This window comes from Bufo bufo, chromosome 6 (genome assembly GCF_905171765.1).
Source record: "Bufo bufo chromosome 6, aBufBuf1.1, whole genome shotgun sequence".
NCBI classification, from domain to species: Eukaryota; Metazoa; Chordata; class Amphibia; order Anura; family Bufonidae; genus Bufo; species Bufo bufo.
The window spans coordinates 421,315,737-421,330,544 of NC_053394.1; the positions used below are offsets into that span (position 1 = coordinate 421,315,737).

Genomic DNA, 14,808 nt, shown 5'->3' on the forward strand with positions numbered 1-14,808 from the left:
TGAAGGCATCAAAACTATGAATTAACACACGTGGAATTATATACATAACAAACAAGTGTGAAACAACTGAAAATATGTCATATTCTAGGTTCTTCAAAGTAGCCACCTTTTGCTTTGATTACTGCTTTGCACACTCTTGGCATTCTCTTGATGAGCTTCAAGAGGTAGTTCCCTGAAATGGTCTTCCAACAGTCTTGAAGGAGTTCCCAGAGATGCTTAGCACTTGTTGGCCCTTTTGCCTTCACTCTGCGGTCCAGCTCACCCCAAACCATCTCGATTGGGTTCAGGTCCAGTGACTGTGGAGGCCAGGTCATCTGGCGCAGCACCCCATCACTCTCCTTCATGGTCAAATAGCCCTTACTTTCAAAGTTTTCCCAATTTTTCGGCTGACTGACTGACCTTCATTTCTTAAAGTAATGATGGCCACTCGTTTTTCTTTACTTAGCTGCTTTTTTCTTGCCATAATACAAATTCTAACAGTCTATTCAGTAGGACTATCAGCTGTGTATCCACCTGACTTCTCCTCAACGCAACTGATGGTCCCAACCCCATTTATAAGGCAAGAAATCCCACTTATTAAACCTGACAGGGCACACCTGTGAAGTGAAAACCATTTCAGGGGACTACCTCTTGAAGCTCATCAAGAGAATGCCAAGAGTGTGCAAAGCAGTAATCAAAGCAAAAGGTGGCTACTTTGAAGAACCTAGAATATGACATATTTTCAGTTGTTTCACACTTGTTTGTTATGTATATAATTCCACATGTGTTAATTCATAGTTTTGATGCCTTCAGTGTGAATCTACAATTTTCATAGTCATGAAAATAAAGAAAACTCTTGGAATGAGAAGGTGTGTCCAAACTTTTGGTCTGTACTGTATATATAGATGTGTGCACTTGGGATGGAGTCCAAAACTTCCAAAGAACATCCCATATTCCTTTCTGGAAGAATATCCAAAATCTGAATGTCAACCTTTGAACAACATGTCCTTTTAGAAATAATATTCTGTGCTGAATTGGAGCTAAGCTCTTTTGAAACAGAGCTCGAAATCCTCTGCATAGGTGCCTGCAGCCACCACTAGAGGGAGCTCAGGAGCATACTGCAGACAAGTCACATAGGATAAAACCTTATGCAGCACGCTTCTCTGCTCTGCAATTTGGCGTTTAACCTGGTATCCGTCTGTCTTCTATCTCATACTCCAGGAAGCTCAGATATGAGGAGCTGTAGGGTGAGCTCCTCACACTGTAGAGACCTCCTTTCCCCCAACAGGCTCCACAGAATTTTTACCTGATATAACACAAGGCAAATGGTCATGGAGTCCTAAGGAGTTATCCAGCAAAAAGCATTTATCACCTTATCCACACGATATATGATAAATTTATCATCTGTGACAACCGCCGCAGGCACCAAGAATGGATTCTAGCGTGGTTGTCACCCAGTAGCTGGCATCCATTAAAAGCAAACAGTCACTTTTTTTTACGGTGCCACTAAACCAGAGTGCTGTTATAGTAATTGGAAATCAAACCTCGAGGAAAAAGAGTCTGGGACTCTTCTCCAGCAGCATCGGACGTATGCGTACTACGGAGATGAAGCCGAGGACCGCGCACCTTTCTTCACTGGATATGCACTGCCCATCGGGCACATGCAAGGTGAGATAGTTATACCTTGTACAGCACAGTTCGCATGTGCCCGATGCTGCTGGAGAAGAGTCATGGACTCTTCTCCAGATAAATTTGATTTTCATTTACTTTTCTTTGCTGGGATGGGCGAGTTTGCTAGGGGCATGTTTGGGACCCTTAATCCCAGCTATATATCATAACAGTCTTTGTGTTTCATGGCCCCCTAAACCAGTGACAGGTTATAGTAGATTTACTATCTCATCGGAAAGGACATTTTTAGTTGTTGCCTTGTTGTTTCACCGACCTCACCCCAGGCGAAACAAGAGAAAAGCGGGATATATGTAGTATATGGCTGCATTCAGACAGCTCTATTGTAGCTTCATTTTTAGCAGGATCTGGACTACCCATTATTCTAGTTAGCTGAACTTAGGTCGCTATATAGTTCTCTGGGTAAGTTAAAGGTTTGGCCCATCTCACATTTTGGTGGCACCAATGTCCCATAAGTGCGGATCCCACCTCTGAAACCCATTCCTATCTCCAGAATGTGTTCCAAAGTGATCGAGGGCGCACCGCACAAGCACGGCCAACCTTTATTCTCTTATATGGGAGTACCGAGAATAGCTGAGCACTGGTGAATGGAAATAACTGAGCACTCTCGCTCAGCTGAAGTGAATGGACAACATGTCATGCATGGGCAGTGCGCTCTCCTTCACTTTAAAGGCCATGCTGTAGAAATAGGTAAAGGTCCCAGGGGAGGGACCCACACCTATCGGACATTGGTGTATGTGCTAATGATATGCCACCAAAGGGCGAGATGAATCAACCCCTTTAAGATCACTTGAACCACTGTGAGTCTTGTGGCCATAATAGTTACATAGTTAATATAGTTGAAAAAATACATAAATCTATCAAGTTCAATAATACGTGGTCACATTGCACCCCTCTGAATGCGGTCCTTGATGGTCGTGATTGTCCTTTGACAATAAAAGCTTGTGTGATTTCAGTCTCCCAGTGAACTCCTATGGGTGTTCCGCTTCTGTACAGTATATGCTAAAGACAACATAATGACATGAGTTGTCACTGACAGATGCTGCTCATCACCAATACCTCTATACAAAGAGGTCCATCATCATCATCTACTCTATGTGCCTCTGAAGGTATCTCATATTAGTCTCTTTAAATGCTTCCTTCATAAACACTTGACCTCACCTACCATTTCCATGGGATGAATGGAAGATTTTTTTGAATACTGCAAAGTCTTAATGGCTAATATAGTTGGTATGTCTCATCTATAAAGAAGAACCTACGTTTTACATGACCTGGGTGTGTCTATCTGAGGCACAGGCAGCAGTTGGTAACTATCCGAGGTTAAGAAAGCTAAGTGTTACTACAACGTCATGAATGAGCCTCTTCATTTAGGATTCTAATGACATTTTGCTCAAAGTCTTAAATATTTTTTGGTAAGAACTTTCTTCCAGGTCTTGGGAAGTTGGGTTGTGCTCTGCGTCGTTTTCATAGTTGCTATCTGTAGTATCTAACGATGACACTGTGGTAACGCTTTGGGACATGCTGGACAAGCCATTGGGCATGGAACGTGGATATGCGATGTTGAGTAAGTCTTTGGACAGCGAGGTGGTAGATGAAGCATTGGGCAAGAAGTTGTTCATTGAGTTGGTGATCTCAACGGTGGACAAGACATTAGCTATGGATCTAGGAGGTCGCATTCTAGATACACCGTTAGACATGGAGGTAGTGGACGGACTTGCGGGCATGTTATTGATGTCCAGCTGCTTTGCGCTGCAGAACGGGGCATAGTATTCAGTCATTTCCTCAAACTGCTCACAATCCACTTTATAATATTTTTTCTTTGCCTCTAAGATGTTGTTGAATCGGAAGCCCCAAAGGATTTCCCGGGGCAAGTAGGACGTTCTAGACTGATGGGATGTTCCAGTAGAGTCCCCTGTGTAGACAAATGTAACCAAGATCTCAAATCTGGCTGCAGCCACCGCTTTACGATCTAGAGCATATAAAGGACTATCTTGGTCAATAACATGGACAACAGTAACTGGCGTGACCAGTATGATTTGATCATTGACTAGTTTGAGATCTTTGTATTCCATGACAATCCCTTTCTCATGGTCTTCATAATAGCGTAATAGTTGGGCCCTCACATTACCCTCAACTACATGTTTTGAACGGAAGTCACCAATCCGCCACATAAGGCACAGTTTTTCATCCCGCATGCCGACAAGAGCAAAGTAGCTGAAACGTACAGTCTGAGCCCTTTTCCGGGCCGTGGCCATCTTGGCCATAGCAGCACCTATAATAAATGTGTCAATGATGCAGCTGAAAACGGATTGCAGAGTGACCAGCAGTATTGCTAAAGAGCATTCCTCAGTAACGCAACGGCTACCATAGCCAATAGTCGTCTGCGTCTCGAGGGAGAACAGAAATGCTCCCGCGAATGTGTGGACATTGTCAACACAAGGGGTTATGTCCATGTCACTGAGATCTCCGTGTTGCAAAGCGATGATCCAGAAGATAAACCCGAACAAGAGCCATGTTAAAATGTATGATAAGGAAAATATAATCAACATGTGACGCCACTTGATATCGACCAACGTGGTGAAGATGTCCACAACGTAACTCTCCCACTCGCCAATGATGCTCTTGAAATAGACATTGCAGCTGCCATCTTTTTGCATAAACCGGTGTTGGAAGGATTTCTTCTGATAGACTAAGCTTTGCTGGTACCAGCTGTGCTCTTTTACGTTGACCAGTTTCCAGGTATCTGTAGCTTGACTCATCTTGGTGGTCGAGGTGAATCGTCACACAATAGTAAATTCAGTCTTCACTCCTGAAAAATAAATTATTTCATAAGAATTAGTGAATTTCATCTACTTTTTCATATTTATCCTATGACGTATGACTACTTTTCACCACCTGGTAAATTTTTTACAACTTAGCTAAGTTTTGTTCACTGATGGCAGTCTTCAGTGGCCCAGTAGGCTATGAGAAAATAGGAGTCTACAAATGCCTCTTGACTGTGAACACTACAGAATGCGCTGCCCATGACGACATAAACTAAGACATAACGTGTCCACGTCCTATCTAATAGAGAAAGTGCTCCAAGCTTTGTGGACTTTTAAATAGTATTTGGCTGAGAATTAATAGTTCTACAGGACAAGAGTGATTGTCCTTTTTCTGGAAATACTTGGAGAGTATTGTTATGTCTTGAAGGATTCTCTTCGAAGACCAAGCCTGGAGAAAGATACATGGCAGCATTGACAACTTTTGTAAAGGGGAAGTCAGTGAAACCAAACGTAAAACCCCTCTGAGTGGTAGCAAGGACAGGGGCTATTCTGGGCACCATTGAGAGGAACGGGTACAATTTATGGGTTTAAAATAAAAGTAAGTCTTCAAATTTCTTTATTTTATCATTGCAGGTGCATTGGTGAGGATATGGTGCCTGTCACACAGATACAAGCTAGAGTGGTCAAGGAAATGTCAGGAAAGGATGAAGATGGCCAATTAAATTGATGATTGTCCATCTGACAACTATCATTCAGAAGTTTAGGGATCTAGGGTAGGAGGACATACTAAAACCTTTGCCATATAGTGGTATTGCCATCAGGGACATTTATAGCATATCAGTAAGACATGCCCACATTAGGGAACCGCTGTCTCTAGAACGAGGCCCTGCAGTGAACAGAGAGTAAGCACGGCTTCCTCTCCATTCAGTGTGATGCGACTTCAGAAAATAGCCATGCTGGCACATAGCAGTGAATGGAGGGTGCTCTCCATTTACTTCTGGGACCCATTTTGAGATAGAAGCGGATCTCAGAGGTGGGACCGGCACCTATTGCACATTCGTGGCATATTCCATTGATATGCCATAAGTTTCCCAGATGCCAACAGCCCTTTAAGGTGGCCATACACCTTAGATAGCTGCTGAATGAGCCATCTGCTACTCTTCCTGAGCTTCACTTGCCTATACATGCCTAATTTGGCCAGGTGTGCATGTGTTTTCATCTGGGAGAGGGTAATAAACCACGGCTTAATGCCTCTGGAGGTGACATCTCTCTTTGATAGCAAAGGATCGGCCATGTCCAGCATGAAAAGTGTCCTGTTTCCCCCCCCCCCACCCCACATCTGCTGTTGAAATTTGGTGCACTCTGATACACATTAGATGAGATGAACACCCCATCAAAATCGTATGGTTTGGTTTCGTCCAGTGTGTATGGCCACTGTGGGAATTCACTCTGGTAGACAAGCGTACGCAGTATAGAGGCAAAGACCAGTTTGTAACTCAAAAACTTCAGTATTTTATTCACACTTATGGCAACAAAACAGTACGACAGTCCATTTGCAGTTGGTGTTCGTTCACACCTAGACAGTTCATTCAGGAAAGAGTCACCTGTTATCCTAGGTGTTAGTTCACACCCGATCGGCATTGCTCAGGACAGAGCAGACCTCCCAAACTCAGGCCTCCAGCCTAGCACACGGCTCAGATCCCAATCCAGCGATTGCCAGAGCTCCTCTGTCAGAGAGGTAATCACACCCAGCTGACACTGCTGGCTGTTTTTTTTTTTATAGGCCAGTCAAGACCCGGCCTGGAATGTGGGGAGTAGTCACCCACCCAGCACTTTGACTACTCCTAGTAAGAGCCGTCCTGGATCAGCTATTACAGCTATATTAAATAGCAAGGTGTCAAACAGCAACTGCTACTGACACATGAAAACTGGCTCTTACTCCACCGAGGCCAGGAACCTCGGTGACACATACCTTCCGTCAACGACGGTCCTTTACGCCATCCTACACCACCTATAGGCATCCACAGAACTTGTCCCACCCCAACCTTCACCCATGGACTTGAATATGAATGGGGCCACCAGCTAAAAGTCGAAGCAGACTTTTCTTGCGCAATGGATTGCTTTGTCTCTCATAGATAATAATTCTGCCTTTAAGTCTGTTTTCCCCTTTAACCCAGAAAAGTGAATGTTACACCATGTTTGTTCCTTTTTTTTTTCTTAAGCCAGTTTTAATGAAAGCAGAAGTTTACAACCAACATGAAAAAACTAAAGCAACAGCAACGAGGTTTCAAATGGAAAACACGCTCCTGGTTTTAATTGTTTTCACGTTCACTGCTTCAAACAATAGTTATTTTAGAAAGAACCACAAACATCAGGGAATAAAATCCACTTAAATCAGAAGCTACCGGTTGATTCTGCTCTAAATTACAGAGGGAACATTTTTACATCTATTGTGTCAGTTTATAAAAATGCTGTAACACCACTTTCCTGAAATAAGAAAAAAATAAGTTCTTTTGGTTCTTGCATGATGAAGTTTTCATGTCTCAACAAGACTCACAAAACAGCAGATGATACCGGGAACATTCTCCTAATTGTCACAATCACACAAAAAGTGCAGCTGCACAGCGCAGCCGGGGACAGCGCTAAATATACCAGCAAATTATTCTTCAGAACAGATAGCTTTCACAACCCAAGACGACATAAAGAGATCTGGATACATTTTTTTTTTCTTCATAACTTTCATTTTTTTTGAACGGCAGCTGTTTTATCTTGATAGTTGACATTTCATATGATCTCATACACAGTACCCACCTCTGTGTCCATACAGAATACCTCAGGTCATAAATAAAAGTCTGACTGTGCTCCAGAGGATTCATGTATGAATAAATGTAGATTTAGGAAAGAATATAAACTAACTGAAATATAAATATGATAACACTGCAACCTATGGATAGAATAACGATGCCTACAATACTGCTTCCTATATAATACAATAAATAACCTAATAGAGCCTCCTATAGATAATACAATAAATAATATAGTACTGCGCCCTATGGCACTATAATCCTGCCTCCTATAGACAAAGCTATTACTAATATAATACCTCCCTCATGTTCAGGACTCAAACTTCTATATTACTGCCTCTTGTGTACAAAAATATAACTACTATAATACTGCCTCCGATGTACAAGAATATAACTACTATAATACTGCTCCTATGTACAAGAATATAACTACTATAATACTGCTCCTATGTACAAGGATATAACGATTATAATACTGCTCCTATGTACAAGGATATAACTACTATAATACTGCTCCTATGTACAAGGATATAACTACTATAATACTGCTCCTATGTACAAGGATATAACTACTATAATACTGCTCGTATGTACAAGAATATAACTACAATAATACTGCCTCCTATGTACAGGAATATAACTACTATAATACTACTCCTATGTACAAGAATATAACTACTATAATACTGCCACCTATGTACAAGGATATAACTACTATAATACTGCTCCTATGTACAAGAATATAACGATTATAATACTGCTCCTATGTACAAGGATATAACTACTATAATACTGCTCCTATGTACAAGGATATAACGATTATAATACTGCTCCTATGTACAAGGATATAACTACTATAATACTGCTCCTATGTACAAGAATATAACTACTATAATACTGCTCCTATGTACAAGAATATAACTACTATAATACTGCCACCTATGTACAAGGATATAACTACTATAATACTGCTCCTATGTACAAGAATATAACGATTATAATACTGCTCCTATGTACAAGGATATAACTACTATAATACTGCTCCTATGTACAAGAATATAACTACTATAATACTGCTCCTTTGTACAAGAATATAACTACTATAATACTGCTCGTATGTACAAGAATATAACTACAATAATACTGCCTCCTATGTACAGGAATATAACTACTATAATACTGCTCCTATGTACAAGAATATAACTACTATAATACTGCTCCTATGTACAAGGATATAACTACTATAATACTGCTCCTATGTACAAGAATATAACGATTATAATACTGCTCCTATGTACAAGGATATAACTACTATAATACTGCTCCTATGTACAAGGATATAACGATTATAATACTGCTCCTATGTACAAGGATATAACTACTATAATACTGCTCATATGTACAAGAATATAACTACTATAATACTGCTCCTATGTACAAGAATATAACTACTATAATACTGCTCCTTTGTACAAGAATATAACTACTATAATACTGCCTCCTATGTACAAGGATATAACTACTATAATACTGCTCGTATGTACAAGAATATAACTACAATAATACTGCCTCCTATGTACAGGAATATAACTACTATAATACTGCTCCTATGTACAAGAATATAACTACTATAATACTGCTCCTATGTACAAGAATATAACTACTATAATACTGCCACCTATGTACAAGGATATAACTACTATAATACTGCTCCTATGTACAAGAATATAACGATTATAATACTGCTCCTATGTACAAGGATATAACTACTATAATACTGCTCCTATGTACAAGGATATAACGATTATAATACTGCTCCTATGTACAAGGATATAACTACTATAATACTGCTCCTATGTACAAGAATATAACTACTATAATACTGCTCCTATGTACAAGAATATAACTACTATAATACTGCCACCTATGTACAAGGATATAACTACTATAATACTGCTCCTATGTACAAGAATATAACGATTATAATACTGCTCCTATGTACAAGGATATAACTACTATAATACTGCTCCTATGTACAAGGATATAACGATTATAATACTGCTCCTATGTACAAGAATATAACGATTATAATACTGCTCCTATGTACAAGGATATAACTACTATAATACTGCTCCTATGTACAAGGATATAACGATTATAATACTGCTCCTATGTACAAGGATATAACTACTATAATACTGCTCCTATGTACAAGAATATAACTACTATAATACTGCTCCTATGTACAAGAATATAACTACTATAATACTGCCACCTATGTACAAGGATATAACTACTATAATACTGCTCCTATGTACAAGAATATAACGATTATAATACTGCTCCTATGTACAAGGATATAACTACTATAATACTGCTCCTATGTACAAGAATATAACTACTATAATACTGCTCCTTTGTACAAGAATATAACTACTATAATACTGCTCGTATGTACAAGAATATAACTACAATAATACTGCCTCCTATGTACAGGAATATAACTACTATAATACTGCTCCTATGTACAAGAATATAACTACTATAATACTGCTCCTATGTACAAGGATATAACTACTATAATACTGCTCCTATGTACAAGAATATAACGATTATAATACTGCTCCTATGTACAAGGATATAACTACTATAATACTGCTCCTATGTACAAGGATATAACGATTATAATACTGCTCCTATGTACAAGGATATAACTACTATAATACTGCTCATATGTACAAGAATATAACTACTATAATACTGCTCCTATGTACAAGAATATAACTACTATAATACTGCTCCTTTGTACAAGAATATAACTACTATAATACTGCCTCCTATGTACAAGGATATAACTACTATAATACTGCTCGTATGTACAAGAATATAACTACTATAATACTGCCTCCTATGTACAGGAATATAACTACTATAATACTGCTCCTATGTACAAGAATATAACTACTATAATACTGCTCCTATGTACAAGAATATAACTACTATAATACTGCCACCTATGTACAAGGAATATAACTACTATAATACTGCTCCTATGTACAAGAATATAACGATTATAATACTGCTCCTATGTACAAGGATATAACTACTATAATACTGCTCCTATGTACAAGGATATAACGATTATAATACTGCTCCTATGTACAAGGATATAACTACTATAATACTGCTCCTATGTACAAGAATATAACTACTATAATACTGCTCCTATGTACAAGAATATAACTACTATAATACTGCCACCTATGTACAAGGATATAACTACTATAATACTGCTCCTATGTACAAGAATATAACGATTATAATACTGCTCCTATGTACAAGGATATAACTACTATAATACTGCTCCTATGTACAAGGATATAACTACTATAATACTGCTCCTATGTACAAGAATATAACGATTATAATACTGCTCCTATGTACAAGGATATAACTACTATAATACTGCTCCTATGTACAAGGATATAACGATTATAATACTGCTCCTATGTACAAGGATATAACTACTATAATACTGCTCCTATGTACAAGAATATAACTACTATAATACTGCTCCTATGTACAAGAATATAACTACTATAATACTGCCACCTATGTACAAGGATATAACTACTATAATACTGCTCCTATGTACAAGAATATAACGATTATAATACTGCTCCTATGTACAAGGATATAACTACTATAATACTGCTCCTATGTACAAGAATATAACTACTATAATACTGCTCCTTTGTACAAGAATATAACTACTATAATACTGCTCGTATGTACAAGAATATAACTACAATAATACTGCCTCCTATGTACAGGATATAAATACTGCTCCTATGTACAAGATATAACTACTATAATACTGCTCATATGTACAAGAATATAACTACTATAATACTGCTCCTATGTACAAGAATATAACTACTATAATACTGCTCCTTTGTACAAGAATATAACTACTATAATACTGCCTCCTATGTACAAGGATATAACTACTATAATACTGCTCGTATGTACAAGAATATAACTACAATAATACTGCCTCCTATGTACAGGAATATAACTACTATAATACTGCTCCTATGTACAAGAATATAACTACTATAATACTGCTCCTATGTACAAGAATATAACTACTATAATACTGCCACCTATGTACAAGGATATAACTACTATAATACTGCTCCTATGTACAAGAATATAACGATTATAATACTGCTCCTATGTACAAGGATATAACTACTATAATACTGCTCCTATGTACAAGGATATAACGATTATAATACTGCTCCTATGTACAAGGATATAACTACTATAATACTGCTCCTATGTACAAGAATATAACTACTATAATACTGCTCCTATGTACAAGAATATAACTACTATAATACTGCCACCTATGTACAAGGATATAACTACTATAATACTGCTCCTATGTACAAGAATATAACGATTATAATACTGCTCCTATGTACAAGGATATAACTACTATAATACTGCTCCTATGTACAAGGATATAACGATTATAATACTGCTCCTATGTACAAGGATATAACTACTATAATACTGCTCCTATGTACAAGAATATAACTACTATAATACTGCTCCTTTGTACAAGAATATAACTACTATAATACTGCTCGTATGTACAAGAATATAACTACAATAATACTGCCTCCTATGTACAGGAATATAACTACTATAATACTGCTCCTATGTACAAGAATATAACTACAATAATACTGCCTCCTATGTACAGGAATATAACTACTATAATACTGCCTCCTATATACAGGTATATAACTACTATAATACTGCTCCTATGTACAAGAATATAACTACTATAATACTGCCTCCTATGTACAAGAATATAACTACTATAATACTGCTCCTATGTACAATAATATAACTACTATAATACTGCTCCTATGTACAAGAATTTAACTACTATAATACTGCTCCTATTTACAAGAATATAACTACTATTATACTGCTCCTATGTACAAGGATATAACGATTATAATACTGCTCCTATGTACAAGGATATAACTACTATAATACTGCCTCCTATGTACAAGAATATAACTACTATAATACTGCTCCTATGTACAAGAATATAACTACTATAATACTGCTTCCTATTTATAAGAATATAACTACTATAATACTGCTCCTATATATAAGAATATAACTACTATAATACTGCCACTATGTACAAGAATATAACTACTATAATACTGCTCCTATGTACAAGAATATAACTACTATAATACTGCTCCTATGTACAAGAATATAACTACTATATTACTGCCTTCTATGTACAAGAATATAACTACTATAATACTGCCCCTATGTACAAGAATATAACTACTATAATACTGCTCCTATGTACAAGAATATAACTGCTATAATACTGCCTCCTATGTACAAGAATATGACTACTATAATACTGCCCCTTTGTACAAGAATATAACTACTATAAAACTCCTACGTACAAGAATATAACTATTATAATACTGCTCCTATGTACAAGAATATACAGTCTGGTCCATAAATATTGGGACATCGACACAAGTCTAACATTTTTGGCTCTATACACCACCACAATGGATTTGAAATGAACAAGATGTGCTTTACCTGCAGACTGTCAGCTTTAATTTGAGGGTATTTACATCCAAATCAGATGAACGGTGCAGGAATTACAACAGTTTGCATATGTGCCTCCCACTTGTTAAGGGACCAAAAGTAATGGGACAATTGGCTTCTCAGCTGTTCCATAGCCAGGTGTGTATTATTCCCTCATTATCCCAATTACAATGAGCAGATAAAAGGTCCAGAGTTCATTTCCAGTCTGCTATTTGCATTTGGAATCTGTTGCTGTCAACTCTCAAGATGAGATCCAAAGAGCTGTCACTATCAGTGAAGCAAGTCATCATTAGGATGAAAAACAACACAAACCCATCAGAGAGATAGCAAACACATTAGGAGTGGCCAAAACAACTGTTTGGAACATTCTTAAAAAGAAGGAACGCACCGGTGAGCTCAGCAACACCAAAATACCAGGAAGACCACGGAAAACAACTGTGGTGGATGACCGAAGAATTCTTTCCCTGGTGAAGAAAACACCCTTCACAACAGTTGGCCAGATCAAGAACTCTCTCCAGGAGGTAGGTGTATGTGTGTCAAAGTCAACAATCAAGAGAAGACTTCACCAGAGTGAATACAGAGGGTTCACCACAAGATGTAAACCATTGGTGAGCCTCAAAAACAGGAAGGCCAGATTAGAGTTTGCCAAACGACATCTAAAAAAGCCTTCACAGTTCTGGAACAACATCCTATGGACAGATGAGACCAAGATCAACTTGTACCAGAGTGATGGGAAGAGAAGAGTATGGAGAAGGAAAGGAACTGCTCATGATTAGGGATGAGCGAACCCGAACTGTATAGTTCGGGTTCGTACCGAATTTTGGGGTGTCCGTGACACGGACCCGAACATTTTCGTAAAAGTCCGGGTTCGGGTTCGGCGCTTTCTTGGCGCTTTTTGAAAGGCTGCAAAGCAGCCAATCAACAAGCGTCATACTACTTGGCCCAAGAGGCCATCACAGCCATGCCTACTATTGGCATGGCTGTGATTGGCCAGTGCAGCATGTGACCCAGCCTCTATATAAGCTGGAGTCACGTAGCGCCGCACGTCACTCTGCTATGATCAGTATAGGGAGAGGTTGCAGCTGCGACGTTAGGGCGAGATTAGGCAGATTAACTCCTCCAAAAGACTTCATTCTGTGATCGATCTGCAGCTGTGGATCATTGAAGTGCTATTATTGACTTGCTCACTTTTTTGAGGCTGCCCAGAGCGTTTTTAGATCACTTTTTTTCTGGGGTGATCGGCGGCCATTTTGTGACTTGTGGTGCGCCAGCACGAGCTATCACCAAGTGTATTTAACCATCGATAGTGTGGTTATTTTGTGCTATATCCTACATCAGCTGCAGGCTGAGCCTGTGTCACCGAAGTGCATTTAACCATCAACAGTCTGGTTATTTTTTGGCCATATACTACATCAGCTGCAGGCTGAGCCTGTGTCACCCAAGTGCATTTAACCATCAACAGTCTGGTTATTTTTTGGCCATATACTACATTAGCTGCAGGCTGAGCCTGTGTCAAAGAAGTGCATTTAACCATCAACAGTGTGGTTATTTTTTGGCCGTATACTACATCTGGTGCAGGCTGAGCCTGTGTCACCCAAGTGCATTTAACCATCAACAGTGTGGTTATTTTTTGGCCATATATTACATCAGGGGCAAGTTGAGCCTGTCACCCAGCGCCTAAAAAATAGACCTGACATCTCTATTCAACCAAATCTGCACAGTTTTAGCTGGTCAAGTTATTTGTAGTGACCGTAAAAGCAGACTTTTTGTTCTGGGTTGAAAAAGCATTCCCAAATTTGCCATTCTGAAAATAACTAGTTTGTGGTATTTGAGGCCTACTTGAAATCTATCCCAAAAATAAAATCTTACATTGAAGGTATTGATAGTGTGATTCAGAAAAACCTAAGACACAC

General features: G+C 38.4%; 1 protein-coding gene and 1 long non-coding RNA gene across 5 annotated transcripts in view; one reads left to right on the plus strand and one right to left on the minus strand.

The window, feature by feature from the left end:
• Positions 1-843: 843 nt before the first annotated feature.
• On the plus strand, positions 844-1,518 carry LOC121003334. Its single transcript, XR_005779464.1, has 2 exons — positions 844-1,005; positions 1,060-1,518. It is a non-coding gene; the product is annotated as an uncharacterized LOC121003334 (long non-coding RNA).
• The window catches only part of KCNJ16 (potassium inwardly rectifying channel subfamily J member 16), a 71,761-nt gene continuing 57,946 nt past the window's right edge, over positions 994-14,808 (minus strand). For all 4 annotated transcript variants that reach the window (XM_040435087.1, XM_040435088.1, XM_040435089.1 and 1 more), the window contains exon 2: positions 994-4,474. In XM_040435087.1, the coding sequence (XP_040291021.1) occupies positions 3,033-4,424 (1,392 nt within the window). In that variant the 5' untranslated portion in view covers positions 4,425-4,474 and the 3' untranslated portion in view covers positions 994-3,032. The remainder of the gene's footprint in view (positions 4,475-14,808) is intronic.